At 36.3% G+C, this 26,733-nt stretch overlaps 1 protein-coding gene across 1 annotated transcript; it reads left to right on the forward strand.

Moving 5' to 3' along the window:
• Positions 1–17: 17 nt before the first annotated feature.
• Positions 18–26,203, forward strand: LOC144967996 (circularly permutated Ras protein 1-like). Its single transcript, XM_078905901.1, has 17 exons — positions 18–250; positions 2,750–2,778; positions 3,366–3,458; positions 4,240–4,418; positions 5,243–5,434; positions 5,760–5,978; positions 6,957–7,108; positions 7,400–7,600; positions 8,934–9,018; positions 9,592–9,698; positions 10,272–10,393; positions 10,879–10,988; positions 12,446–12,647; positions 14,693–14,816; positions 17,091–17,187; positions 18,932–19,039; positions 25,844–26,203. Exons 1-17 carry the CDS (start codon positions 159–161, stop codon positions 26,063–26,065), a joined length of 2,334 nt encoding a protein of 777 aa, XP_078762027.1. The 5' UTR covers positions 18–158; the 3' UTR covers positions 26,066–26,203.
• Positions 26,204–26,733: the final 530 nt, after the last annotated feature.

The following is a 26,733-nucleotide window of genomic DNA, read 5'->3' on the forward strand; positions in this document are numbered from 1 at the left end:
TAGAACTTTGGAATTCCACAATAGAAATAGTAACATACTTCAGCAGTCAACATTAGTCAACAGTGAACATAGCTCACACAACTTCGAGGAACAGGGTTCTTATAAAATGCTGCAGGGTTATTAATTGTACATTTTTATCTTGGAAGAAGGAAGGAAACATGGATTTTGCTTCAAAATTTGTTTTAAACAATAAGGAGGTGGAATACGAGTGTATTTCCGATGATGAATTCCATGGAGGAATGGAACTAAGGTAGCCCTAGAATTAGAGTAGACAAGAATTAACAATTTCTCATAGACAGTCATAGTCACAAAGCATTAGTTTAGTCCCTACCTCTAGAATCTGATCATTGTATTTGGGAGGCCTTCCGAAAGCTCCTACACCCCCAGTTTTCTTTTTATTTTATTTTAAATATAATGTTCTAGTAGAGGGTTTGGGAGGGGGGAAACCTTTTTTTTTAAACGTCTCCCCCCTCCCAAACCCCCTACTAGAACATTATATTTTTAAAAAATACTCGGGATGTAGGAGCTTTCGGAAGGCCTCCCTTGTATTTATCTGGAGTACACTTTCAAACGTAGACCAAGCAATAAAATTTTCACTATATCCAGGAACAACCTTTTAGCGAGACATTTTATGATGACAATGAGAAAAATAAATTCTTTGAAATTTGGCCTAGAAATAGAAATAGAAGACAGGTAAATTAACTATAGAATCATATTTATCTATCTAAATCCCCTTTTTTCAATTCAATTCAATTCAATTTTAGATTTGAAATATGTGTTAATTTTTTTTATGCGAAATCGTCATGAAAATATTTTGAGATGTGTGGGGTTTTTTTTTTTTTTGGGATGACACTCGGCTGCTACCTGGCTCCTGGTTCGTCCACTTTTGGAGGCTCACAATTGAGTTTTTTGAGAGGGCTCTTTACTCATATTCTCTCACATTACTGAAGTGAAAATAAAATGAATACCTTCTTAGAAATCCCATGGTAGGTCGAGAGGTCAGGTCGCTATGTCCTCTACCTCCTATATAAATGTTATCCTTTTCCAGGATGCCTTCTGTCCTTGTCTTAGAACTTGGTTTATTTTCTAGTTCTTGGCTGGAGGAGAAACAGTCAAATGTACAGTATTAGTTGTGGGAGAAGATATTTTATCCTTATTAATATTCTATATGCTTCTGTTTTGTTTTTTGTTTTGTTTTTGAGGGGGTTTTTTTGTTTTGCTTTTTATTTTGTCGGGTTTTTTAGTTGTTTGTTTTGTTTTGAATATGTTTTGGTAAAGATTTGATTGTATTCCTCTTCTGGTGGGAAGCTTTATTTGTCTGGATGGGACGTTTAACTGATCTCATACTAAGCACATTGATAGTTTACTCTTGTTATATACTCGCTTTCGGATCGGAATGTTTTGAGTTCGAGCCTCATTTGGCGCATAGTTGAGTCATTGGAAAAGACTCTTTACTCGCATTCTCTCACCATACTCTGGTGTAAAATGAGTACCTGGGCGTTAATAGCATTGTCTTTGTGGGAAAAATTCTAGTATCACCTAACAGGTGTCGTGTCTCATTCTTTGTTATGTCTTGTTGTTGGGCAGGGTCCCTTTGTAAGGTGCTTTGAGCAAGTTTTGTTGATATTGCGATGTATAAAAGTTTTTAATTGTAGATATAGAATTTTTGTCTATCTCAAATTCTCCCTTTTTACCCTGGCTGATAACACATAAAACTGCCCCAAGTGCATTAAAACCAATGAAGACAAAAACATTAAATGAGGAGCTCTCGAAAATAAGATATGAAGAGCACCTAACAGGCATAATTTATTCTCCTACATATTCACTATTTCTGTTTGCTTATGACTCTTTATAAAGCACTTTTGAGTACATAATCTCTTAATATGTTTGGGGGTTTTGATGGGGTTTTTTTTGGAGGGGGGGGGGGTAGAATGGAAGGGGTCTCGCATGGAATTTTTCTATTATTTTTTTTAGAGACTGTAGTGTTATTTACATGATTTGTTGATACAATTGGCACTGATGCTAAGTGCTGTATCTCCCATAGTGGGCAGGTAGGTACTTACTGTGTCTTCTATACCCCTATATCTGTTTTCCAACTAGCTTTCTGTCTTTGTCTTGGAATGAGATTACTTTTTGTCCTTGCCCTGACCTGATACCCTTGGTGAGAGGAAAACAGTCAAATCTATAGTTAGTTTTGGGAGATAATATTTTTTTTCTTTAAATCATCTCTCTGTTATGTAATGTATTATGTTTTGTTTACGTATTATATTATGTTATTTGTAAACATTTTAGTGTATTCCTCTTAGTGGGGACCTGTGCTTGTGACTGGATGAGACTTTTAGGTGATTTCAAACTCAGTACGTTGATAGTGTGCTCTTGGAATCTACATCTGTTCCCTATGTGATCCAATTCCCTTTTGTCTTACTTTCTTACTTTTTCTTGGGTGCTTTAATTGTAATTCTGGAACTTATTACTATCCCATTTTCTTCCTTCTTACTGGCGCTGATATGACCTTAAGGTGTTGCAAGCGCCATAAAACCCTTAAAAATAAAAACATAAGTGCTGTATTTTTCAAAGCACACAGTGTGATTTAAAGGGAAACTATGGTATTACATATATTAAAGTCTTCAATGTCAATTCAAAGTGTTGTTTATGTTAACTTATATTTATTAGTTTTGTCACATACCTGTAGCAATATGATTGCTGTACTGTGTACTAATGATAGTTATTATTTTTCTTTTCTGTCCAGTGACTCGTCTTCAGGGGATGAATCTGGAGGTAAACATATTACACGAAATATTGTACTGATCTAAACAGATATGTAACCACCCCCAATCTTCTTCATGCCTCAAAATTGATTACAATTAAGAAACAAGTTTAGGAAACAACATTCGTTGTCCAAAATGAAAGCAAATAAGATATAGTCCCATATCGATTACAAAGCAAAAAAAATCTGAAAATTGCATTGCAGACATTATATCATGGATAGAAAGAAGTCATTGAAAATTAAATGATGCAAAGACAGACATTTTGTTGGAAGTAAAAGAATAAGGCCTGTGGAAGGGGAATGAATGAAAACAGTTTTGCATCCTGTTATCAGTCGTGACTTTGCGCTTACATATAGTGTAAAGTCCTTTTTATACAATTCTAGTTTACATTTTCAAGAGGAAAAAAGTTAATTTTCATGTTTGCATACAGTAGTCAATTACTTTAAATAGGGATTTATTCTCTGGAATTTTCAATCAGCAGATTTTAATTCATAGCTAGTCACTCGCGTTTAGTTATGAAGATAAAATTAATCTTTATATTGATTGATATTAATTTATTTTGCTTACCTTATTTTTTTTTTTTTAATATAAATGCAGATGACACACCTTCTAGTAGGCTCAGGTCTCTCTTCCAGTCAAGGACCAAGTCTCAACATCACTGGAGACAGAATAAAAAGCTACCCCTTAAAAGTATGAACGTTTTTAGTACCGTGGAGTATTTAGATACATTTGCACTGATTATCTTTTAATCATTAAGTTTAAGCTGTTTTTACCATTGGTAAATGGTGAGAAAAATCAACAAAGTGTTTGTACACTTTAATTTTAGCAAAGCAGGAAGATTTTGAGTTTTAAAACGTTATTTGTGACTATGAAAGTGTCGATTGGAGATGGGGAAATTTTAAGATTATGTTTTATTTACTTTTTAATGATTTGTTATGTCGGTAATGTGTTATTGTATCAATTGTGCAAGTTGATTTTCTAGTGAGATAGTGAGATTGGAGGCAGCAAGCTGAGTATTTATTTCCTTCTCATGTGTCCATAGTCACCCAATTAATGTCTAAAGCTTTACGTTATTCTTCATTTTGTAATGGGGAGAGAAGTTAAATTCCTCATAAGCATGCAGATATATACAGTTTAGATTACTTATCTAATTGTCTGAATTTTTAATAAATGTGCGCTTACTATTAATATTTTTAAATCATGATGTTACGGTCAACTGAAGTAATTTGTGAATTTGGAGCAGTTTGAGTAATCTCAACTTTGTTGCAGATATTTTTTTTTCCTGTTAAAAAGTTTTGACTTTTAATCAAAGGAAATAATTGCCACAAAATTGTATATGCTTTAATTGGACCAAAATTAAAGAGGCAAACTTTCCCATAGAGCGAAGTTACCCCAGTTGATGGTATTATAAATACTTACACCATATATCTTGTTTGACCCTATTTTATATCTTTTGAAAATGAAATTTCAGACACAGATGAAGCACCTGCTAAACGATGGTTTCGAAGAGCTGATACAAATGTGGTTTCTGTCAGTTTTGACACCCTTATGTCCCCTTGCAGCATGCATGCCGGTGATCCAGTCATCTGTACAACTTGTCATGCAATTTTGTCTCATATCAGTAAACCCTCAGGGGAAGGCGACAACTTGGTCAGTGGGAAGTTTGGGGGGGGGTTTTTTGCTGTTTTTTAAAATTCATTTAATAATTACTGCATAATCCTAACTAACCACTTTATGTACTTAGAAAAATGCTGCCAGTAGTATAAAAAAAAAAGAATCTAAAAAAGTCGTTGCCTTGAGAAAAAATTAATCAGCACATTAAGTTGTTATAAGCTGGCAATCATAAGGTCATCATTGAAATTACTAGCTGATCACAACAAAAGCACAAAAATGAAAAAAAAACTATTTAATGAATTGACAAAAAAAAAAACCAACTTCCAACCATGAGAGTCCTAATCAAGGGCAAAGGGTTTAGACTTAGCGAATCTTTGGGTGTGGTAAATTGCTGTCTGCCTTACACTCTGATATGGTGTCCATTGTCCGTATTAGCAAATTGTTCAGCTGGTAAATGATTAATAAAGGGGGGTAAATTGACATTGTCATTGGGACTGCTCAATGCCCTTCATACACAGTTGTCTGCCTTACATGGATGTCCACTTACACAGATTTGACTGCATTAAGGTGACTCCTTCAAAATGCAAAGAATTGTTCATTGATCAATCTACGCAGACCATGAACTAATTAAATTAAATGACCTGTTTCTCATTCACTGTACTTATATGATAGCAGCTTTAAACATTTCAATGTGTCTCCTTAAGACATATCTTCTAAGAAAGTGTTGCAATTTTTTATTTTTCTCGTATGAACCTATATATTTTTTTTCCATTTAAGATTTGTTTAAAAGGCAATAAGGAAATGTCCTGGAGGCTTTTCTCAACTCAATATTAAATACATGACAAAAATTCATCTTGTAGATTTGGAAATGTGAGTTCTGTGGCAATTCCATGGACATTGACATTGTTCCAGAGGAAATCCCATCATCAGAGGAGGTGACGTTTCTGATGGAGCCTGGGAAGGCAACAGCAGCCTCCAGTATGTCGGGTCGTGATGAATCACTGGTTGTTTTTTGTGTTGATACATCTGGCAGCATGTGTGTAACATCAGAGGTATATTAAGACATTTTGTTTATTATTAAGTTTTGCTTATCTTCTAATTGGCTAAAAACGTTAATTAATCAACTTTTGTAATATTGCTTGGGATTTCAAGTATATGAATTACAACTTTAGCTTTGTTCAATGCACATTACATTGTTAATCGATACTTAATCACACATTCATACCAGAACATTTGATTTTTTTAATGCCTTTGCTTTTGGCCAGGCATTAAAACAAATTTAGGCAGTGTTTTTTAAAAATCTTTTATATTCTTGAAATGATCACTAAACGATTACTTGTGAGGAATGAAAGTTAAATGCATAAACTTTTCTTTCAGGTGGATGGTAAGGTTAATCTACGTGGCAACAAGCATTTGCAACGATTGGACAGCTTTAACACTGATGGAGATGATCAATACTTGCCATCACAGAGGAACCATAATGTTACTTACGTTTCACGTCTCCAAGCCATGCAAGCTGCAGTAGAGCACCAATTAGGAGAGATGGCTAAAAACTTCCCACATAGAAGAGTCGCCCTTGTCACTTTCAGCAGTGATGTAAGAAACTATTTAGTGCTTTAAAATATTTAGTATTATGAATATCTTTGATTTGAGTGGGGGAGGGGAGGAAATGATTTTGAAATTGTTAAGCATCATAATGTTACGATGTTCGACACTTGTAAAAAGTGTTATTGAGACAATTGAATTATCATCATTATTAGTCCTCTTCGTTCTTCTACAATATAAAGCTGTAGCATCTCAGTTAATTGTCTAATGTCAATTTGGTAATTGATATTATTTATAAATCAGAAAATTGTAATTGTTAGTTAATATGTGCTTTAAGGCATTATATTTAGTTAGTAATAGTACAAATACATTTTCATTCATGACAAAGATCCAGGTGAGGGGTTGATTTTTGTATCAGATTAGATACAAGAGTTATATTATTTTTTGGTTATCTACTTCTGTTCTCCCTTTTATCTAAGCTTGTTGTCTTACTTTTCCTGGTACTTAAATACCCAATGTGTGTGTGTGTATGTGTGTGTGTGTGTGTTGCAAGCCCGCTAAAACTTCTCAAAAACAACAAAAGGCAATTAAGCTCAAACAAAGCTACTCCAAACATCCCTGTTTTGGTGTTTTCAACTCATTTCATTTGAAAAAAAGTTGTTGATGTATTTGTTGTAATTATGCCAAAACAATACATTTTTTAGAGTAACCACCCCTATCTTTTCGGTTCAGATTTTTTAGACACTCGGATTGCAAATTAAAGTGTGGATTATTGAGACATGTCATTTAAATACATCAAAAACTATAAATACAACATTAATATATGAAATGGGACCTTGCATTTTCATCATATGAATAGTTTGGTTACATCTTTCTGAACTGTTAATAAAACAGTACCGTTTTAATCATTTTAATTGTCTGTTGCCTGAACAAGGATTTTGAGACCAAATGATATTCCTTGTTTAGTATTTTGTTCTCTTCCGAACTTGTTCCATTCATTTTTACTTAACGCTTAAATATCATTTTTAGGTGTCAATAATTGGTGATGGTTACCAAGAGGAGATTACTGTGGCAGGAGACAAATTGCTGAACATGGATCAGCTCTCTGAGATAGGATCAAAAGTCACATCACTGCAGGCCATCCAGAAAACTTGTAAAAAGCTTGGAGATAAAATATACAAGTATGTCATTTGCTTTGGATATTCAAAGAGCTTACATGAGTATAAGAAAAATTTTCCTAGGGATATTTAATGTTCGAATTTTCTTTCAATCAGGTAAATTTGTGCTTCATCTGCCTTAGGAGATTTTTCTGGGTGTATAAAAAAATATTTTAAAATGTATTTTGTCGGGGTTTTTATTTGTTTCGTTTATTTATCAAATTTATTTATTATTCCAGTTGTGAAATTAATCAGCACAGCATATCATTCAGTGTTACATTTTCAATTTCAAGTCATGTTTCTCCATAATTCCAGGCTTGAAGAAGGTGGAGCTACAGCACTAGGTCCCGCCCTTGTTATTGCAGTGAATATTGCCTCCTCACACCCAGGTTCAAAGGTAATTGTTTGCACTGATGGGAAGGCTAACATCGGTCTTGGTAACCTTGAGGACGACGTTGACAACGAAATAGGAAATGAATTTTATTCCAACATTGGAAATGAAGCTCTCAGCAAAGGGTAAGGGTTGTAAGTTTTAAAAGAAATAGTTGTATCATATGAAAATAGTCAAATGGAAACTTGTTTTTTGTTGTTTTTTTATTTGTTTTTTTTTTTTTAAATTATGTTGTCCAATATTAATTTCAGTCGAATCCTCATAAAGTCAAATTTTGCTTAAAATCACACCTTGTTGGTTCAAATTTTCTTTTCTTTATCTAAGTGTGTTCGATTCATAATGGATAAAGTTAACCAATCTCTCTGGTCTGGCATTATCAGGATTTTACTGTATTTATTGATTAATTGGACCACAAACTTTTAATTATTATTGTGTCTTGGGTCATTGATAAGTTTCATAACTAATATATGGGAAAATGTTCATGAATTATGCTTGTGAAATTTTTTTATACAACGTTAAGCCATAATTAATAAGTGGTTTCTGTCACACAATTGCTCGCTGGTTTCTACATAAGACACTAGTTTATCACTATTAACTGCTTTCTGCCAGCTCTTGTATTAGACCTAGGTGTCCCATCTATGTTCTGTGGACAGAGCGATCAGGAAAAAATAAAAAACAGGCAATGTGTGATCAAACCAGAGTTGCTTGCGACCAATTGAACTTCCTAAAAAAATTGTCGCAAGATGAGTTGTATTCGTGGCCGAGTGGCACAGTCTTGTATTTTACAGAGTCAAAAGATCTTAAGCATGGTCTTGATGGTCAGACAATGATCTCAAAACTCATTACCCTATTTGATCCTTGTGTGAATTAGTCCCTGACTGTGAGCAATGGCAATATCTTATCAGTGTTAATACAATAGGCGTGGCGAACAGATGATTTGTATCAAATGAAATAGAAAGTTGGTTCTTCGTAGACTGCTGTGAAAATGATTGAAACATTCTGAAGCCTATTAAGCTTAATATGTAAAACTGATAACGCACAAAATAAATCTGCATATTTATAAAAGGATCGTATGTCTTCAATTCCTCCATTTCATTCCTCTTGTTCTTTATCCTTACCTTTCATTACCTAATTATATTATTTTCCTGACAGCTCATGATAAAAATTGAGGGACTGTAAATCTTTTTTAGAATTCATTCCATTTTTTTTCAACAATTTTGACTCTATGCCTTGTTAAATGCTGATTTTATTTTTTGGTTTTAGTAAATTTATAATCATGGTGTGAAAGGAAGTGTCATATAGTTTTCAGTTGCCAATACAGATCACAAATTAAATGCCAAAAAAAAATCAAAATAAGCTTGTGATGATGACGATGACGATAACTACTAATAATGATGATGATGATATCAATTTAGCATTGCATGTCTCGTTTCTATTTTGCTTGGACATCCATTCCAGAGTGTCTGTGTCAGTGACTACGATTCAAGGAACAGATTGTAAGTTGGTACACTTAGGACAGCTGGCAGACAAAACTGGAGGTCAGGTTAGTAAATTGCTGTAACGTTGGTGGCAAAATAAAAAAGCTGTTGCCTATGATGTTGTGTCATTGAAAGGTTTTATTTATTAGTATTTAAGGTAGATCAATGGATTATGCCTTTTATAACAAGTATGAAGTAAAATCAAAAACAGTCATCAATATATACATTTCATAGCTTTGAATTCCAAAAAGAAATGTACCAGACAGGGGTACATTGGCATCAAGCAGTTGTTTCAATTCTTTCTTTTCAAACGGTCCAGAACTGTATGAAATTGAAATTTGGTTCCAAACCAAATGGAGATAAATGAAACACTATGAAGGCATTTTTATATGGTTTGTCAGATGTATAAAAATGGTGTTTCGTAATGCTAACATATATGTCTGGAAATTAAGCACCCTTGAGTTTCAATATTTAGCCAATAAAATATTTATCTTTTACCCTATCTGCCTTTTTATGGCACTCAACGAGTATCATGCTCAACTTTAGATTTTTTTCTTATTGCAGACAAGACTATAAAATGCAAAAACAACTTACTGCAATGAACTGAAATGATGTAATTATTTGTGATTCCTCATCAGGTTAATATTGTGGACCCACTCAATTTGACAAAGGAGTTTGGAAATATTCTAGCTGATCAGATTATTGCAACTAACGTCAAATCAAAGTTCTTGGTGCATAAAGCTCTGTGAGTATAAAATATTGTACTTATGATAAGAATATATTCTTCATTTGTAAGAAGGCTGAACAGTGATTGGGTCAGTGTCCGGTAGACATGAAGATTGCAAGACAAGACCAGGCAGGGTGATGTTTTACCTGTTGACTTCGATGTGTAAAAGACTTCAAATTGGGCTATCATGTGATACACCAACTTTTGGATATAATTAGATTTAAGTGGCCTTTCTGTGATAGGGTCACCATCTTAAAAACAATAGCATTGAATATTGCGTTCATTGATGGTGCTGACATTTCACAGCAAAGAAGAAAATTGTATTTCCAAATTTGTGTTTACAGATTTGAACAAAATATTTTTTGATTCACAAGTTATGTCCATTGCCCGCTTTCTTTGGACCACCCTCATATATTTAAATGTTTTACATGCACGACTAATCTTTTGGCTACCACAAAGTTTAAATTTTAACAAAGTTGATAGGCTTTCATAATTTAAAAATTTCATAATGTTGCAAAGCATGTCGATAAAGATATTGATTGTTATCACAAATGCTAATATATTGTGTCTAATGATTTTGCTTCTATCTAGCTACATAGTGGATGAGAAGGACATGAGCAGCAGACAGTATTGTGCTGAATTCAACCCTGGCAATGTCCAAACAAGTACTACTATTACGTTTGAATTTGCAAGGAAAGATGCTACAGATAAAGGTATTGTTGTTATTATTTTAGGCATTGTTATCATCATCATCACATCATCATCATTATTATTTTTATCATTATTATTATTATTATCATCATCATCATCATCATCATCATCATCATCATCATCATAATTACTACTGCTGTTATTATTATTATTATTATTATTATTATATTATTATTATTATTATTATTATTATTATTATTATTATTATTATTATTTTTATTTACATCTATTAAAAGTACCACAACATTATAGATAATACTCAAATTGCATGAATGTCAACTGGCAGGCATATGCTATATGAATTTCAAAGCTCTCAGAATACAATTCATGAGAGATATCAATTCAAAAGTTTTCACAGTTTAACATTTTAAACGGTGAAATTTTGCTCAAGTGCATTGATTTACCCAGTGAGACCTTTGAAATGAGATCACTGTTTTGCTATGAGTATTCTCACTCTTCTTTGGGTTTTCTGTCTTTTCTCAAACAGATCCTAAAGCTCCAAAGCCTTCGAAGGATGACGAAAAAACTGATGGTGTGACCGAGACTGTCTACGACAACACTAAAGAGATTGATGTAGAATATGATAATACTGAAAAGGTTTGCTTATGCTTCCTCGCCCAGTTTAGTCTTAACTCTTGATAGCTCAGTTAGTAGAGCACTCTCTTCACTTGTAAAGGGACTGAGATTAATCTGTCAGAATTTTTTTTCTGTTCACCCAGAAGTCTGATAGATCTGGTAGAAAGTACTCTACAAATAGACTAGCATCCTATCCACTATCCTATATCATCCTATATTCACGCTATAGAAACCGGGATAAACTCCTGCTCCATGGGTCTAATGGCTCTGAAGGACTACCTTACTCTTAGCAAGAGAAAAACTCAGTGGTCCTGGTTATTATGTTATCACAATATTTTGTTGAGTGGATCTGCATGCGCATTGACAAATTAGAAAGCAAGAACTGGTGTAAGATAAACTTGAGCTTGAGCTTTTATAAACTTGAGCTTTTATATAGCACAATATCCACTAAACGTGCTCAAAGCACTTTACAAAGGGTCCCTGACCAACAGCAACACGTAATAGAACGAAACAGATGCCTGTTACGCGATATTGCAAATTTTTTTTTCCGACAAGGACAATGCTGTTAACGACCAGGTACTCATTTTAAACCCAAGTACGGTGAGAGAATGTGAGTAAAGAGCCTTTTCCAAGGTCTCAACTATGCACCGAGCGAGGCTCGAACTCAAGATCTTCCAATCCGAAAGCAGTTGTCATACCAGAAGACCACATAGCCACATAAAAATATTAAAAAGGTATGTATGAGGACAGTGCCAGACAAAGCAGACAGAAAAATACGAGGATATATCAGTCTGCCCTGACTGGGGATCAAACCTCAGACTTCTACATTCAATGTATGAGACTTTATTGCAGTGCACAATGCAATATTTGTGTGTGGAAAAGCAAACAATTGGATGGTAATGATTTTACAAATCGTTCTTTCCCTGTATTAAGCATCAAACTTTGATATGCCATTTTCATTGATATAATGATAATTTCATCAAAATCTATGATCTTGACTTAATAATCAATCTGAGTATCTTTTCCTCCCCAAGATAATACTAGATTTAACCCTCTCCTTACCAACACAAAGAAAATCGTCATATTCGTTACGATGCAACCAAGTTTTATCATTCTGATTTCTTTTGTAAATTACAAAATTTTAAGAACATTTTAAAATTATGGCTATAAAACTTGACAATGATAGGAGAGCCCATTTTGTTGAACAATACCATGTATAGAATGTACTTGTAGATTTTCTGTTTGATTAAGAAATATCCATTTTTGTGTTGGGTGGGTGTGGATATTTGGGGAAAATTCTGAAAATGGCTGGTAAGGAGAGTTAAGTAATGATTTTTAGTTGAGAAAGATTTTGAACCCAAAAACAGTCTGTGTTACCCATTTCATTTTTTTAAAGGCATTGACTCATTTTTATTCAATGAGTTGTAGTTGTAGCAGTATTGTTATGAAATTTTTTAAAATATTTCTTTAAAACCCAGAAAATGGAGGCATCAACCAGTCATCAGGAAGAACAAGGTGCCTGTGCCATAGTTATCCACCCACCTGAGGACAACACGGAGGATGTGTTAGAATTCCCGTTCCAATTGCAGATTGAATACACAGACACAGAAGGGACCAAGGCACTCAGGGTCATTACTCGATCTCTGCCTGCAACTGCCGATAGGCAACAGGCTGAATCAAGTAGGTATTTGGTTAACTCAAAAGCTCGAGGCGCCTAAATGAGCCAATAAGATGAAGGGGAAAAGAAAATGAGTAAAAGGATATAAAAGGAGACAACACAAACCATGAGTCACATTTACTCCTTTCATTTTTCTCTCCATGTTTGGTAAATTCAATGGTTTTGAATATTGACCTATTGATACATGAATTAAAATAAATATCCATCTTTATATAGCGCTTTTCCACAAGTTTCAAGCAGTAAGGAACCAATTTTTCTTTCTCCTCAATACAAAGCTGATTTTGATATTTGATGATGATAATCATGTTACGAGGGCTCTTTCATAATTAACCGAAAAATGCCTGTAAAATCCGCGTTTTTTATGCTATCAACAAAATTCTTGCACGTGTTCATACCTTGACTTGTCCTTCATTTCTCTACGTAACAGCCAAGTCTGTCGACACACTTCTGCCAACGCCGCACCATGGAATAGATACCCTCTCGGAAGAAATTTCCGTCAAGGTTTTGTAGCCATTTCCGCACATGGTCAACAAGCTCTTCATCGACATCAAAGCGCTTTCCTGCCAGCTCACGTTTCAGTGGCCCAAAGAGGTGATAATCAGATGGTGCGAGGTCTGGACTGTGTGGTGGGTGTGGCAAAATCTCCCATCCATATTTCTCTAGCCAACCTTGCGTCACTCGTGCTGTGTGGGGTGTAGCGTTGTCGTGTTGCAAAATGACCCCGTTGGTCAACTGCCCTGGGCGCTTTCTGCGAATGGCCTCCCTAAGCTTGTCAAGAGTTTGGCAGTACCTTGCAGCATTGATTGTTTCTCCAGGTTGTAAGGTTTCGAACAGAATAACACCACGACTGTCCCAGAAAACAGTTCCCATTATTTTCTTTGCTGACCGCATGACTTTGAATTTCTTTGCGACAGGTGAGGATGGATGTTTCCATGTCATCGAATCTTGCTTTGTTTCTGGGGTGCAATGGTGCAACCAAGTCTCATCACCGGTGAATATGCTGTCAAGAAAAGTCACATCGTACCCTAGAAAGTCTCCGCCGGCGTTGGCAGTATGCCCGTGAACCCTGCGTGAGCTCTTGCTTCTTTTCAAAAGTTCCCAGCAAATGTCCAATCTTTGTTCTTTATGATTGTCTGTCAATTGATTAGGAACCCATCTTGCGCTGACTTTTCTGTAGCCAAGTTCATCAAATACAATTCTATGGGCAGAAGTTTCCGAAATTTCAAGACTGCTTGCGATTTCATGAAGTTTCAACCTCCTGTCTTGACGAATAAGCTCATCAACTCGCTTCACATTGTCTTCTGACGTCGCAGTTATCGAACGCCCTCTCCCTTCCCTGTCTGTCAAGTCGGAATGGCCGGCTTCAAACAAATTACACCAGTGATAGACTTGTGTACGGCTTATAACATGCTCACCATATACACTCTGAAGTTCTTTATGAATTTCGGTAGGATTCAGACTTTTGGCGTTCAAAAAACGTATGACAGCTCTGATTTCCTCCTTTGACCATGTTTCAAGGTGGGCCGCCATCTTTAAAATCGTCTAGAAATTCATTGTGCAAAATTATGCACTTCATAATTTCTGGGAATATCCGTAAGGAAATAAGGAATATCATGTCGTTTACAGAATTAAAAAATCTCCACTGGTTGCTGAGCAATGGGCATTTTTCGGTTATTTCTGAAAGAGCCCTCGTAATAATAATAATAATAATAATAAAAATAATAATAATAATATTAATAATAATAATAATAATATTAATAATAATGATAATAATAATAAAAATAATAATAATAATAATAATAATAATAATAATAATAATAATGCTCTCTCTGATCCATCAAATTGTTAACAACGCCACATTATCTCATTTTACTGTAGTGTTCCATTCATCTTGTTTTGTTAATAAAGGGGAAACCTGAAACGTCCATTTTATCTGTTTCTGTATATTAAATTGAAGCTTACATTCAATTTCACATTGTTATTTATTTAGTCGAGCTTTGAGCAGCACCATTTACATAACACTAATTCTCCTTCCACCATTACTCAGATGCCAACCTGGAAGTGTTAGGGGCTCATGCAGCCAAGTCGTCTGCTGACCTGGCCCTCCAAGGAGAGTACAGCCGATCTAGAGGGAAAGCACTTATGAATCAACGTCTGGCATGGAGGTCAAGGTTAGTTTAAAAGGCCTCATTTGATCAATACAATATTCTCAAGACACAAATTGTTAATTCTTAAATTTTATTTTGTTTTCAGATTAACTGCTTAGTTTCATTTGTTTTTGTTTTGAACTAATAGATATGAGCATTTATTTAGCACATTTCCTCGAATTTAGAATGCTGAATGCACTAAACACTGTTCATTTATTCCTACTGCAGACCATTTGGAACCCTATATCCACTTCATACAGCACCATTTGCCTGATAGGCATCTTTTTGTCTATAGCCAAATACTCATTCACACCTGAGTTGAGTGGGGTAATGTGTGATAAATGCCTCACACGAGAACACAACATCAGGACCAGAATTTTCAACAATCACTATTACCCATCCAGCCATTGACCACAGTTGACATCGCTTTACCTTGTGACAGACTAGACATCATACCTTTGAATCACAGAGCAACACTGTAAAATTCCCATTTTGATTTTGATTTTGTTTCCACAGCACCAGGCAGAGTCGCGTCACAACAAACACCTATAACTTTAGTCTATTACAGTCTTTATTAAAATAAACTTTTTTTTATTTTTAAAGGCCAGAAATCTCGTCCAATCTTACTGACATCTCTGACTTGCATAATTTTAGAACATATTATATACATCTCAATTATGGACTGCCTGGAAGAAAACATCCTCACTGACTCTCAACATGACATGGATTTCGAGCTGGATGATCGTATGAAACACAGCTGCTATCAACTTCCTTTGACTTTCTGCAAACATTGGAAAATCGAGGAGAGATGGATGCAATCCTATTGGACCTCTCAAAAGCTTTCGACAAAGTCCATCACAGAAGTCTGCTTCTTGAAGTCGAACAGTACAGGATTGCTAACAATGCCATCAGCTAGATTGAATCCTTTCTGAGTGACAGAGTAATTTTCAAAGATAAAGAGTCAAACACGACAAAAGTTGAATCAGGAGTACCCAGAGGCACTGTTCTCAGGCCACTCCTCTTTCTCATTTACATCAATGGCATGTCAGAAGGACTACATCTGGTGTCCATGTTGAAATTGTTTGCAGATGGCAACCTCTCGTACAGAGAACTAAAAGAGGACGATACTGTCATACTACAGCAAGATCTAAATAAATTGCAGTGGTGGGAGGCAAGTTGGAAAATGGAATTCCACCCCAAAAAGTGCCATGTCCTCAGGGTGACGAACAAAAAGAAAAACAATCAATTCCCAATATGAAATCCATAATGAAGCCCTACAATATGTGGAGAATGCAAAGTACCTCGGCGTGACCCTGGACAGTAGTATGAAGTGGGAGAGGTATATTGCTAATACAGCTACTAAGGCCACTGCCACCAATCTGTGAAAAAGAAATGCTATGAAGCATATGTCAGGCCCATACTGGAATATAGTAGCTCAGTGTGGGACCCACACACCTCACAAGAAATTAACGAGCAAGAAAAAGTCATCTGGCCTCCAGAGTTGTCACTGGAATCTATGAGCAGGATACAAGCGTAACTTAGCTCATAAATGATCTCCAATGGAAACCACTACATGAAAGAAGATCCATCAACAAACTCCTCGTATTCCACAAAGCACATAAAATAAAACTCGAAATTCCAACTAACAATTTGGAACGGAACAATTTTGAAATTCCCCAATCAAGAACTAACCATCATCTTTACCTACCAACCACTTGTAAACAAGGCCTTTTGACTGATAACTGAAAATCGCTCCCTGCTTCCCTCTAAAACCCCTGTTGCTGAAAAGACGATGCATAATCTTCAGCCTGATCGTCCTTCAGAGCCATTAGGCCCATGGAGCCAGAGTTTATACTGGTTTCTATAGCAGGGATTCCGATAGCTCAGTTGGTAGAGCACTCGCTTCACACTCAAAGGGACCAAGATCGATCCCAGGTTGAGTCGAGATTTTTTCTGATTCCCCCCAGTCCACCCAGCAGGGAATGGGTAGCTGCATCTGGTGGAAAGTACTTTGCGATATAGCAGCCAATTGATATTGTCCGTTTCACCCTATAGAAACAATGGCTCTGAAGGACTATAGCATGAAATAGACAATATAAATTGCTCCCTACCCCTTGGATAGGGTGCCAATTTATTGCTAGCAGACTCAGCTGGCGAGGGGAGTCAGAGAAATTTTTTGACTTCACCGGGATTGATCTTGGTCCCTTTGCATGTGAAATCGAGTGCTCTACTAACTGAGCTATTGCAACACCCAAGTATCAACTTAGTTTAGTTTTTTTTTGTTTTCTTTCTTTTCAGCCACACAGATGAAGCCTCCTCTGACAAGAAATCACAGTACAGACAGATTTACTCTAAACTAAAAGTTATGGAGAATCACCTTCAACGGAAGCAGACAGTAAGTTGAGAGACATTTAATATTCTTTTCCCTCCTTACTACTACTACTACGACTACTACTACTACTACTACTACTACTACTACTACTACTATTCTTCTTCTTCTTCTTCTTCTTCTTCTTCTTCTTCTTCTTCTTCTCTTCTTCTTCTTCTTCCCTTTTTCTTCTTCTTCTTCTTCTTCTTCTTCGTCTTCTTCTTCTTCGTCTTCTTCTTCTTCGTCTTCTTCTCTTTCTTCTCTTTCTTCTCTTTCTTCTCTTTCTTCTCTTTCTTCTCTTCTTCTCTTTCTTCTCTTTCTTCTCTTTCTTCTCTTTCTTCTCTTTCTTCTCTTTCTTCTCTTTCTTCTCTTTCTTCTCTTTCTTCTCTTTCTTTCTTCTTCTCTTTCTTCTCTTTCTTCTCTTTCTTCTCTTTCTTCTCTTTCTTCTCTTTCTTCTCTTTCTTCTTCTTCTCTTTCTTCTTCTTCTCTTTCTTCTTCTTCTTCTTCTCCTCCTCTTTCTTCTTCTTCTTCTTCTCCTCCTCTTCTTCTTCTCTTCTTCTTCTTCTTCCTCTTCTTTCTTCTTCTTCTCTTCTTCTTCTCTCTTCTTCTTCTTCTTCTCTTTCTTCTTCTTCTTCTTCTCTTTCTTCTTCTTCTTCTTCTCTTTCTTCCTCTTCTTCTTCTCTTTCTTCTTCTTCTTCTTCCTCTTTCTTCTCTCTTCTTCTCTTTCTTCCTCTTCTTCCTTCTCTTCTCTTCCTCTTCTTCTTCTCTTTCTCTCCTCTTCTCTTCTCCTCTTTCTTCCTCTTCTTTCTCCTCTTTCTTCCTCTTCTTTCTCCTCTTTCTTCCTCTTCTTTCTCCTCTTTCTTCTCTCTTCTCTCTTTTTTCTTTCTCTCTTTCTTCCTCTTCTTCTCTTCCTTCTTTCTTTCCTCTTCTTTCTTCCTCTTCTCTCTTCTTCTTCCTCTTTTTCCTCTTCTTTCTTCCTCTTCTTCCTCTTCTTTTCCTCTTTCTTCCCTCTTCTCTTCTTCCTCTTCTCTTTCTTCCTCTTTCTTTCTTCTCTCTTTCTTCCTCTTCTTCTCCTTCCTCTTTCTTCCTCTTCTTTCTCCTCTTTCTTCCTCTTCTTTCTCCTCTTCTCTCCTCTTCTTCTCCTCTTTCTTCCTCTTCTTTCTCCTCTTCTTCCTCTTCTTCTCCTCTTTCTTCCTCTTCTTTCTCCTCTTTCTTCCTCTTCTTTCTCTCTCTCTCTTTCTCCTCTTCTTCTCTTTCTTCCTCTTTCTTCCTCTTCTTTCTCCTCTTTCTTCCTTCTTTTCCTCTTTCTTCTCTTCTTTCTCCTCTTCTTCCTCTCTTTCTTTTCTCTCTTCTTTCTTTCCCTCTTCTTTCTCCTCTTCTTCCTCTTCTTTTTCCTCCTCCTCTTCTTTCTCCTCCTCCTCTTCTTTCTCCTCCTCCTCTTCTCTCTTCTTTCTCCTCCTCCTCTTCTTCCTCCTCTTGTTCCTTGCCCTCTTCCCCTTCCTCCTCACTGGTGATTGAGACCCCTTCGTTGAGACTTACCTCATTTTTTGATCTATAATATCGGATTTGAAACTGGTCTATTTACTTGTGTTTAGTCTTTTTTTTTTAAATTTATTTATTTTAATTTTATTTGCTTTGGTTTATTATTGATTTTGCCTATTTTAATTTGTTAACTGACTGGCAATTGCCTAAAAATAAACATTTGAAACTGAATACAGGATTGGCCAAAAAACTGAAGAATTTAATTTTATTCTTTACCTTCATTTAACAGATTGAGATCCAAAGCCGTGGACACACATACAGTGACGATGAAGATGTTTGTGAAGAAAGTGAGCCTGTGAGAGGGAAAGCTAGGAAGATGAGACCGTTGATGTCGAAGGTAACAAATTCAAATATCATGTTTGTTATTTAGCCCATCAAGAGTTTAATGGTACAAACACGTCTCTCTTGACTGGGGATCGAACCTCAGACCTTATGATTACTTGTCAGATGTGCTCCCATTACAGCACAGAAGTTTCCTGATTGTTGAGGCAGGCTGATTTTTTTTTTTGTGACTTTTTTTTCTTATATCTTTCTTTCTTGCTTTGTCTGGCTGTTTCATACACACACTTTTTCAGATCGTTATCCTATACATGTGTCTGATCCTCGATTTATGGGAACAAAACTGAAACAATATAGTTATTTCATCTACTGTAATATTGGATGGAATTCCTTGAGAGAGTGCACATGCCGCGGCAGATCACTTTGTGCCTTGCTTCCGGCAACTAATTGGTCGTAGATGTTGATTCTTAATTTTTTGTGCTTTTTAATTGATTTCAATCGGACTATTCATTAGTTTATTTTGTGTAATTTGGATTCCTATTCATGTGATATTTCGTGTTAATAACTTTCAATTTCTATTCTGTGGATTTACCCAATAATTTAACGATGAATTCTGCTTTTGTCGCTGACCCACCTTGTGCTAGTTCTACTAACAATGGTGAGGGTGAAACAATCAGTGAAACGAAAGTAAACAATACCCCTGTGTCGCCAAAAAAGAAAATTGACAAAGGAGAAGGAAAAGGGAAAAGTTTCAGAGCAAAAACGCTGGAGGGTGCCTTCAAGTGATAAGGACTTGCTAGATATCAAAAAACAATTAAATGTTTTGATAGGATTAGTGCCCATCGTGACCCAATTAAAGGATGCCTATGACACCTTTAATGAGGTCAGTGACACTAACAACACCAATGCCTCGGCCATTGGTAATGAAAATGTTGGCATGCCTTCTCAAGTCAACGCCTCGGCCGTTGACCGCTGTGAGGATAGTGATAGTGTTGTTGTGCCAACTGCTAGCACCTCGGCTGCCAGGATGTCACAGGGACAGTCGAGGTTCCACAAAAATCAATTTCTGACAATATTGCGATGGGGATGGAAAAAACACTGTCTGAGGGGATGTCTAATGGAAAATGGGTGGAGATAGCCGGTAAATATAATACCCCTTCTAACTGTGCTAGGTTGGCTGTGATCCCTTGCAATGAGGAAATTTTTAAGACCTCCTCTGCCTCGAGCAGATTTCGTGACACTTCCCTCCAGAAGATTCAATCGATGTTAACAAAAGGGTTGACGGCTGTTTCTTTTGCCATGGATGCCATGTTGAAGAATGTAATGTTCATGTTCACATTCTGGAGGATATAATGATGTCCTTTGCGGATGATATAGACGCCTTGGTGGAAGACCTCATGAAGCTAAGCAAGTTTACCAACATGGTACTGCAGTGGATTCCAGGACACTGTGGGATACTTGGAAATCAGATCGCTGACCAACTAGCAAAGGCAGGCAGTCGCATGCAGCAACCCTCCCCAATGTACTCAACAGGAGAAATTAACAAAATGGCCAAATTTATCCAGTCTCAGAGATGGAGAGAGAAGCACCCAGAATACAACATGAATGACCCAATCAAGGTGCTCGACAGAAAGGAACAGGTCTTCATCTTCAGACTGAGAACTGGACACAACCAGTTAAAGGAACATATGTGGAGGATGTCCAGAGCAGGTGCCTCTGGACAATGTGACTGCGGACTTGAAAATGAAAATGGACATCATGTCCTAATGGAATGTCCAAAGTACAACCAGTTGAGAAGGAACTTCTGGCCTGACCCAACCCCATACTCAAAGAAGCTGTACGGAAGTGAGGACGACCTCAGGACCACTGTGGGCTTCATTCACCAGACCGGACTGACCATGTGACGTGACGGGAACGAAGAAGAAGAAGAAGAAGAAGAAGAAGAAGAATGTAGATAGTAATAACTCTGTTCTGGAACCAATTTCAGACGGCATTGTTATGCTTGCCAACGCTTCGCTTAACCTTGACTTATTTCGTCGTCAAGCTTTATACCAGATCTTAGAGATGACCTTAGTGCCCTATGCTCCCCATCATTGCCTGTTTCGGGTAAATTTTTCGGAGACAATGTTAAGGAACGAGTTAAGGAAATCTCCGACACCTTGTCCCTTAGTCGATCCACTCGTCGATTTCAACCGTATAATGTAAACTCCAACAAGAAATTTCCTTTTTTAGGCAAAAGCCCCTACTAGAGAAACCGGGGAGGAGGGCAGTCTCAGTCACACCGTCATCAACAAAACAACAAACAAAACAACTTCAATCGTCAACAAAATCAGCCGAGGAGGAAGTAGATAATAGTAATAAGGTAATGTTGTCAGGAGGAAAATTTAAATTATGTATTGATGCATGGAGACAATTTACTTTTGATAAATTCATACTTCAGTGTATTTCTGGTTGTGTAATTGATTTTTTATCCACCCCTTGTCAAGTGTCTTTACCACATATAATCGTATACAACACAGTTGAAAAATTAGCGTTAGATTCCATGATGAAAGAATTTCTTAAAGAAGGTGTTATTGTTAAATGTGCTAGAGAAGAGAATGACTAGATTAATAATGTTTTTTTACGCGAGAAACATTCGCTTGATGGTGGTGCTAAGAAATTCAGAATGATTTTGAATATAAAAAAGCTTAATACTCATGTTAGATATGTCCACTTCAAAATGGATTCATTTCAAACTTGCTTTGACTTAGTGGATCCTTGTTGTTTTATGGCGTCTTTAGACTTGGCCAATGCTTATCATTCTGTCCCTATTCACCCTGACTGTATGAAATTCTTTAAGTTTGTTTATGACAATGAATTTTACAAATATCTCGTGTTACCCCAAGGCTTTAGAGATAGTCCCAGAATCTTCACAAAGATCATGAAGCCTATTTTGGTTTTTCTACATAGCAAGGGCATTATATGTAGCCTCTATATTGATGATTTCTTCATTCTTGGATCTAGTTGGGAAGAATTTCACTTAAATGTGAAATTTGTTGTTAACTTGGTATCATCATTGGGATTTTATATTTCTGATAAATCGAATTTTATTTCTTCTCAAACTATTGAGCATAAGGGATTTGTTATTAACTCAGTTTCTTTATCGGTTTGTTTGTCTAATAGGAAGAAAGAACATATTGCCTCCGTTCTTAACATCAATCACTCCATGTCAGTTAGGAGTCTGGCCAGTATCATTGGTATGTTAGTCACTTGCTTTCCTGCAGTTGAATACGGTCCATTATTCTACAGACATCTTGAAGTTCTCAAGATAAAGGCTTTGCATAAAGAGTATAATTTTGATAGTTATTCAGCTCTCTGATATTTCATGGTGGATTTGGGAAGGCCTTCATAGTTCTAAGCTACTTAGTCATGGAGCACCATTATACATTATTAGGACTGATTCCTCTAGTTTTGCTTGGGGAGCTACTATGAATGATATTGTTACTAATTGTATGTGGTCGGATGAGGAACGTAATCATCATATCAATGTCCTAGAACTCAAGGCGGCTCTCTTAGGTATTAAATCTTTATGTAAAGGTCTTTCTCGTTGCCATCTTCGTATTGAACTTGATAATACAACTGCTGTGGCTTATATTAACCACATGGGGGGTACCCATTCTCATCAATGCAATTCTATTACTAAAGAGCTTATTCTATGGTGCAAGAACAAATTTATTTGGCTGTCGGCTAGCCATATTCCGGTTGTCCTTAATACTGATGCGGATATTGTGAGCAGAAAAATTTCTGTCGATACTGAATGGACCTTAAATTAGAACTGTTTTGATAAGTTGTGCTCTTCATTCGGTAAGCCTGAGATTGATTTATTTGCATCTAGAGTCAACTTCCTTCTTCCAAAATATATGTCTTTATACCCTGATCCTGATGCTGTTGGCATTGATAGTTTTCTTCACTTGTGGAGAGGTTATGTTTATATTTTTCCCCCTTTTAATTTAATCTCTAGGGTCCTTCAGAAGATAATTATGGACAAAATGGAAAATGTTCTGTTACCCATTTGGCCAACTCAGTCCTGGTTCCCAAAGTTAATGAAAATGAAAAAAGGAGATCCTGTTTATCTCCCAAAGTCAAAAAGTTTACTCACGCTTCCATCCGACAAAACGGCGATTCATCCTCTTTTTCCAAAACTAAGGCTGATGGCTTGCAGCTTATCAGGTGCAACCTAAAACATCAGGGGATTCGTAGTGTGTCACGCAAGATTATTATGAGCAGTTGGAGGAAGGGTACCTTTAAACAATATAACATTTATTTACGAAAATTCATTGTGTTTTGTGAGAATAAGAAATTAGATCCATCGACTGTTAACTCAAACATTGCAGTTGAATATTTAACAGATTTATATCAAAGTGGTTGTGGATACAGTGCTATTAACACGGCCAGATCTGCCCTTTCTTCATTCAGTGGAATAGGATCAGACCAATTTATGAAAGGAGTGTTCAATCTACGCCCAACTAGACCTAGATATTCGTCTGTATGGGATATTTCTTTAGTATTAGATTATCTTCATGCATGCTCTCCTGCCGGAACTCAACTTATTGATGTTGGGTGCGAAACTTGTAATGTTTTTGGCCCTTGTGACAGGCATAGATGCCAAACTTTACATGCTTTATCCATCGATAAAGATTCTATGAGCATTTCTGTGAACCATGCAAAGTTTCGAATTGCTAACTTACTGAAACACAATACACCTATAATAATATTCATCTTTATTCATTAATGAGGACAGGAGGATTTGTGTTTTAACATACCTAAAAGCTTACATTAAGCTACAAGGAACTTGAGATCTAGTAATGATCTTTTTATAAGTACTCAATTTCCCCATTCGGGGGTATCTAAAGAATCCCTCTCGCGATGGATTTGGCTCATTTTGAACAAATCTGGAATAGACACCAGAATTTATAAAGCTCATAGTACCAGAGCAGCCTCATGTTCTTCAGCGGCTAAGAAATGATTATGGCAGATGTACGGACGCTGTTGAAAGTATACTTTCGCGCTTACATAGATTGAGCTCACATGACTCGATCTTGCAGTCTGTTGCTCAAATCTGTCACTCAAAGTCTCTAAGATCCTCAATGTACAGTAGAGAAATATTAAAATTACGAGATTACTTAAGTGGTATGATGTGAATTATTCACTTGTATATTGGAGGATTACTTGCCTCGCGTGTGGATGGAGCATCACCCTTAAATCATACCTAATGCAGGGTGTACGATCCGATAGAGAGTCGTTTCTTTCTCTTACACCTATCTGCTTTTTTGGGTTGATATTTACGGTTTTTTTCCTGAACTCTGCCGTTGTCTGGTATTTATCAATTAGCTTATATCTTAGTTATGCTTGATTGACATTGTACTATTTGTTAGATTGCTTTATTTGTTTCAGCGGTCTCTCCATATAAGCTCAATATGTGTGGAAGAGCAAAAATAAAAGAAAAAAATAAACTTGCCCTCCCACCCTTTCCCTTATATATATTGGAATCGTGTTGTGCATATTGCGTATATATTGGGATCGTATTGTAAATATTGTGAATATGCTAGTATTAATATGGTGTGTAAATTTCACTAACCATTAATCTGTCTATGAATATGTATTGAGTTGGAAAAGTATCATTCTGTGTTAATACTATCATTCGGATTGGAAGTGGAATACGAGGAGTATGAGCATCCTCTATAATGTAGGAACAGCTTTGTCGGAGTTGAATAGTGATCTGCCTGGGCATGCGCACTCTCTCAAATAATTCCTCCAATATTACAAAATGAAATAATTCACATCACACTTCACCTTACAGGTAAGTCTCAGATAATTTTTTAACTGGGTGGGGATCCCGACCATCCATAGTGGGCAGGGAGGTACATGCTGTCTTCTATCCCCCCATACCTGTTTTCCAATTGTTTCCTGTCGTTGTCTTGGAATGAAATTACTTAGTGACCCTCGCCGGAGTTCCTTGGCTGGGAGGGAAACAATCGAATGTATAGTTATAGTTTTGGGAGGTGATAATTTTTTCCTTGTAAATCATCTCTCTGTTATGCATTGTATTATGTTTAGTTTACATATTATATAATATGCTTTGTAAACATTTGAGTGTATTCCTCTTAGTTGGGACCTGTGCTTGTGTCTGGATGAGACTTTTAGGTGATCTCAAACTAAGTACTTTGACGGTGTGCTCTTGGAATCTACATCTGTTCCCTATTTGAACCAATTCCCCTTTATCTCACCTTTTCTTTTGTGCTTTAATTGTAATTCTAGAACTTTTTACTATCCCATTTTCTTCCTTTTTACTGGCGCTGATATGACCTTAATGTGTTGCAAGCGCCGTAAAACCCTTAAAGACAAAACAATTTAGTTAAAATTGGTGTGCTCTGTATATTAGTATTAGCTCATTGTTTGTTGTTTGAAGATGGTTATTTTCTCCCATACACATGCACAGTGGCTTGGCAATCATACCTCTTTTTTTTTTCTTAAAGCCAGAGTGTGGTCTTCTGACTTTCCACAGTGGGCAGAGAGTTTCACTTTTGCTATTTCTAGTCCCCTTTATTTGTTTCCCACCTTTCCATTTTGATCCATGATTTTTTTGGGTATATTTTTGGCATTTTTGCTTATTTATCTTCTTTTAAGTTTTTTTTTGTTTTTTTTTTTTTTTTTTTTTTTTTTTTTTTTTTTTTTTTTTTTTTTTTTGTTTTGGGGGTTGTTTTTTTTTGTTTTTTTAAATTATTTTGTTGTTGGGAGCAGGAAGTATTTTTTAAAACTTGAAGTTCATTTTTTCCCCACACCCTCATACATCCTTTCTTTGCCTCCCTACATCCGGTCACAGAAGCAGTCAGAGAGAAGCGAGGAGATGGAGGACACGATGGCCAACATGATTTACGAGTTTAGGCGTGCCAGTCATCAAAATGTGTCTGTCAGGACGCCACCAGATGATTCCACTAGTCGTTTTCATGCTCCTCCTGCTCATTCCATGCCAGAAAGACCTAATCCCATACCAGAAAGACCTCCTCCCATACCAGAAAGACCTGGCTGCAGAAAGGAAAAGTGATAGTCCAAAAAAGTGATCACCATTAGAAGGACAGGCCTATGACAAATATCCAATGCAATGACTTTTCAAAGTCTTCCCTGATATAGATATTTCTTTCTCCCCTTCTCCTTCTTCGTCTTTTTCTTTCATTTTTTTCTTCTATTCCTTTCTTCTTCTTCTTCTTCTTCTTCTTCTTCTTCTTCTTCTTCTTCTTCTTCTTCTTCTTCTTCTTCTTCTTCTCTTCTTCTTCTTCTTCTTCTTCTTCTTCTTCTTCTTCTTCTTCTTCTTCTTCTTCTTCTTCTTCCTCTTCTTCTCTTCTTCCTCTTCCTCATCTTCCTCCTCTCTCCTCCTCTCCTCCTTCCTCCTCCTCCTCCTCCTTCCTTCTTCTCTCTTCTTCTTCTTCCTTCTTCTTTCTTCTTCTCTTCTTCTTCTTCTTCTTCTCTTCTCTTCTTCTTCTTCTTTCTTCTTCTTCTTCTTCTCTTCTTCTTCTCTTCTTCTTCTTTTCTTCTTCTTCTTCTTCTTCTTCTTCTTCTTCTTCTTCTTCTTCTTCTTCTTCTTCTTCTTCTCTTCTTCTTCTTCTCTTCTTCTTCTTCTCTCTTCTTCTTCTTCTTCTTCTTCTTCTTCTCTTCTTCTTCTCTTCTTCTTCTTCTTCTTCTTCTTCTTCTTCTTCTTCTTCTTCTTCTTCTTCT

The sequence above is a fragment of the Berghia stephanieae genome, chromosome 3 (genome assembly GCF_034508935.2).
Source record: "Berghia stephanieae isolate SIO BIC M18660-M18661 chromosome 3, UCSD_Bste_1.3, whole genome shotgun sequence".
NCBI classification, from domain to species: domain Eukaryota; kingdom Metazoa; phylum Mollusca; class Gastropoda; order Nudibranchia; family Aeolidiidae; genus Berghia; species Berghia stephanieae.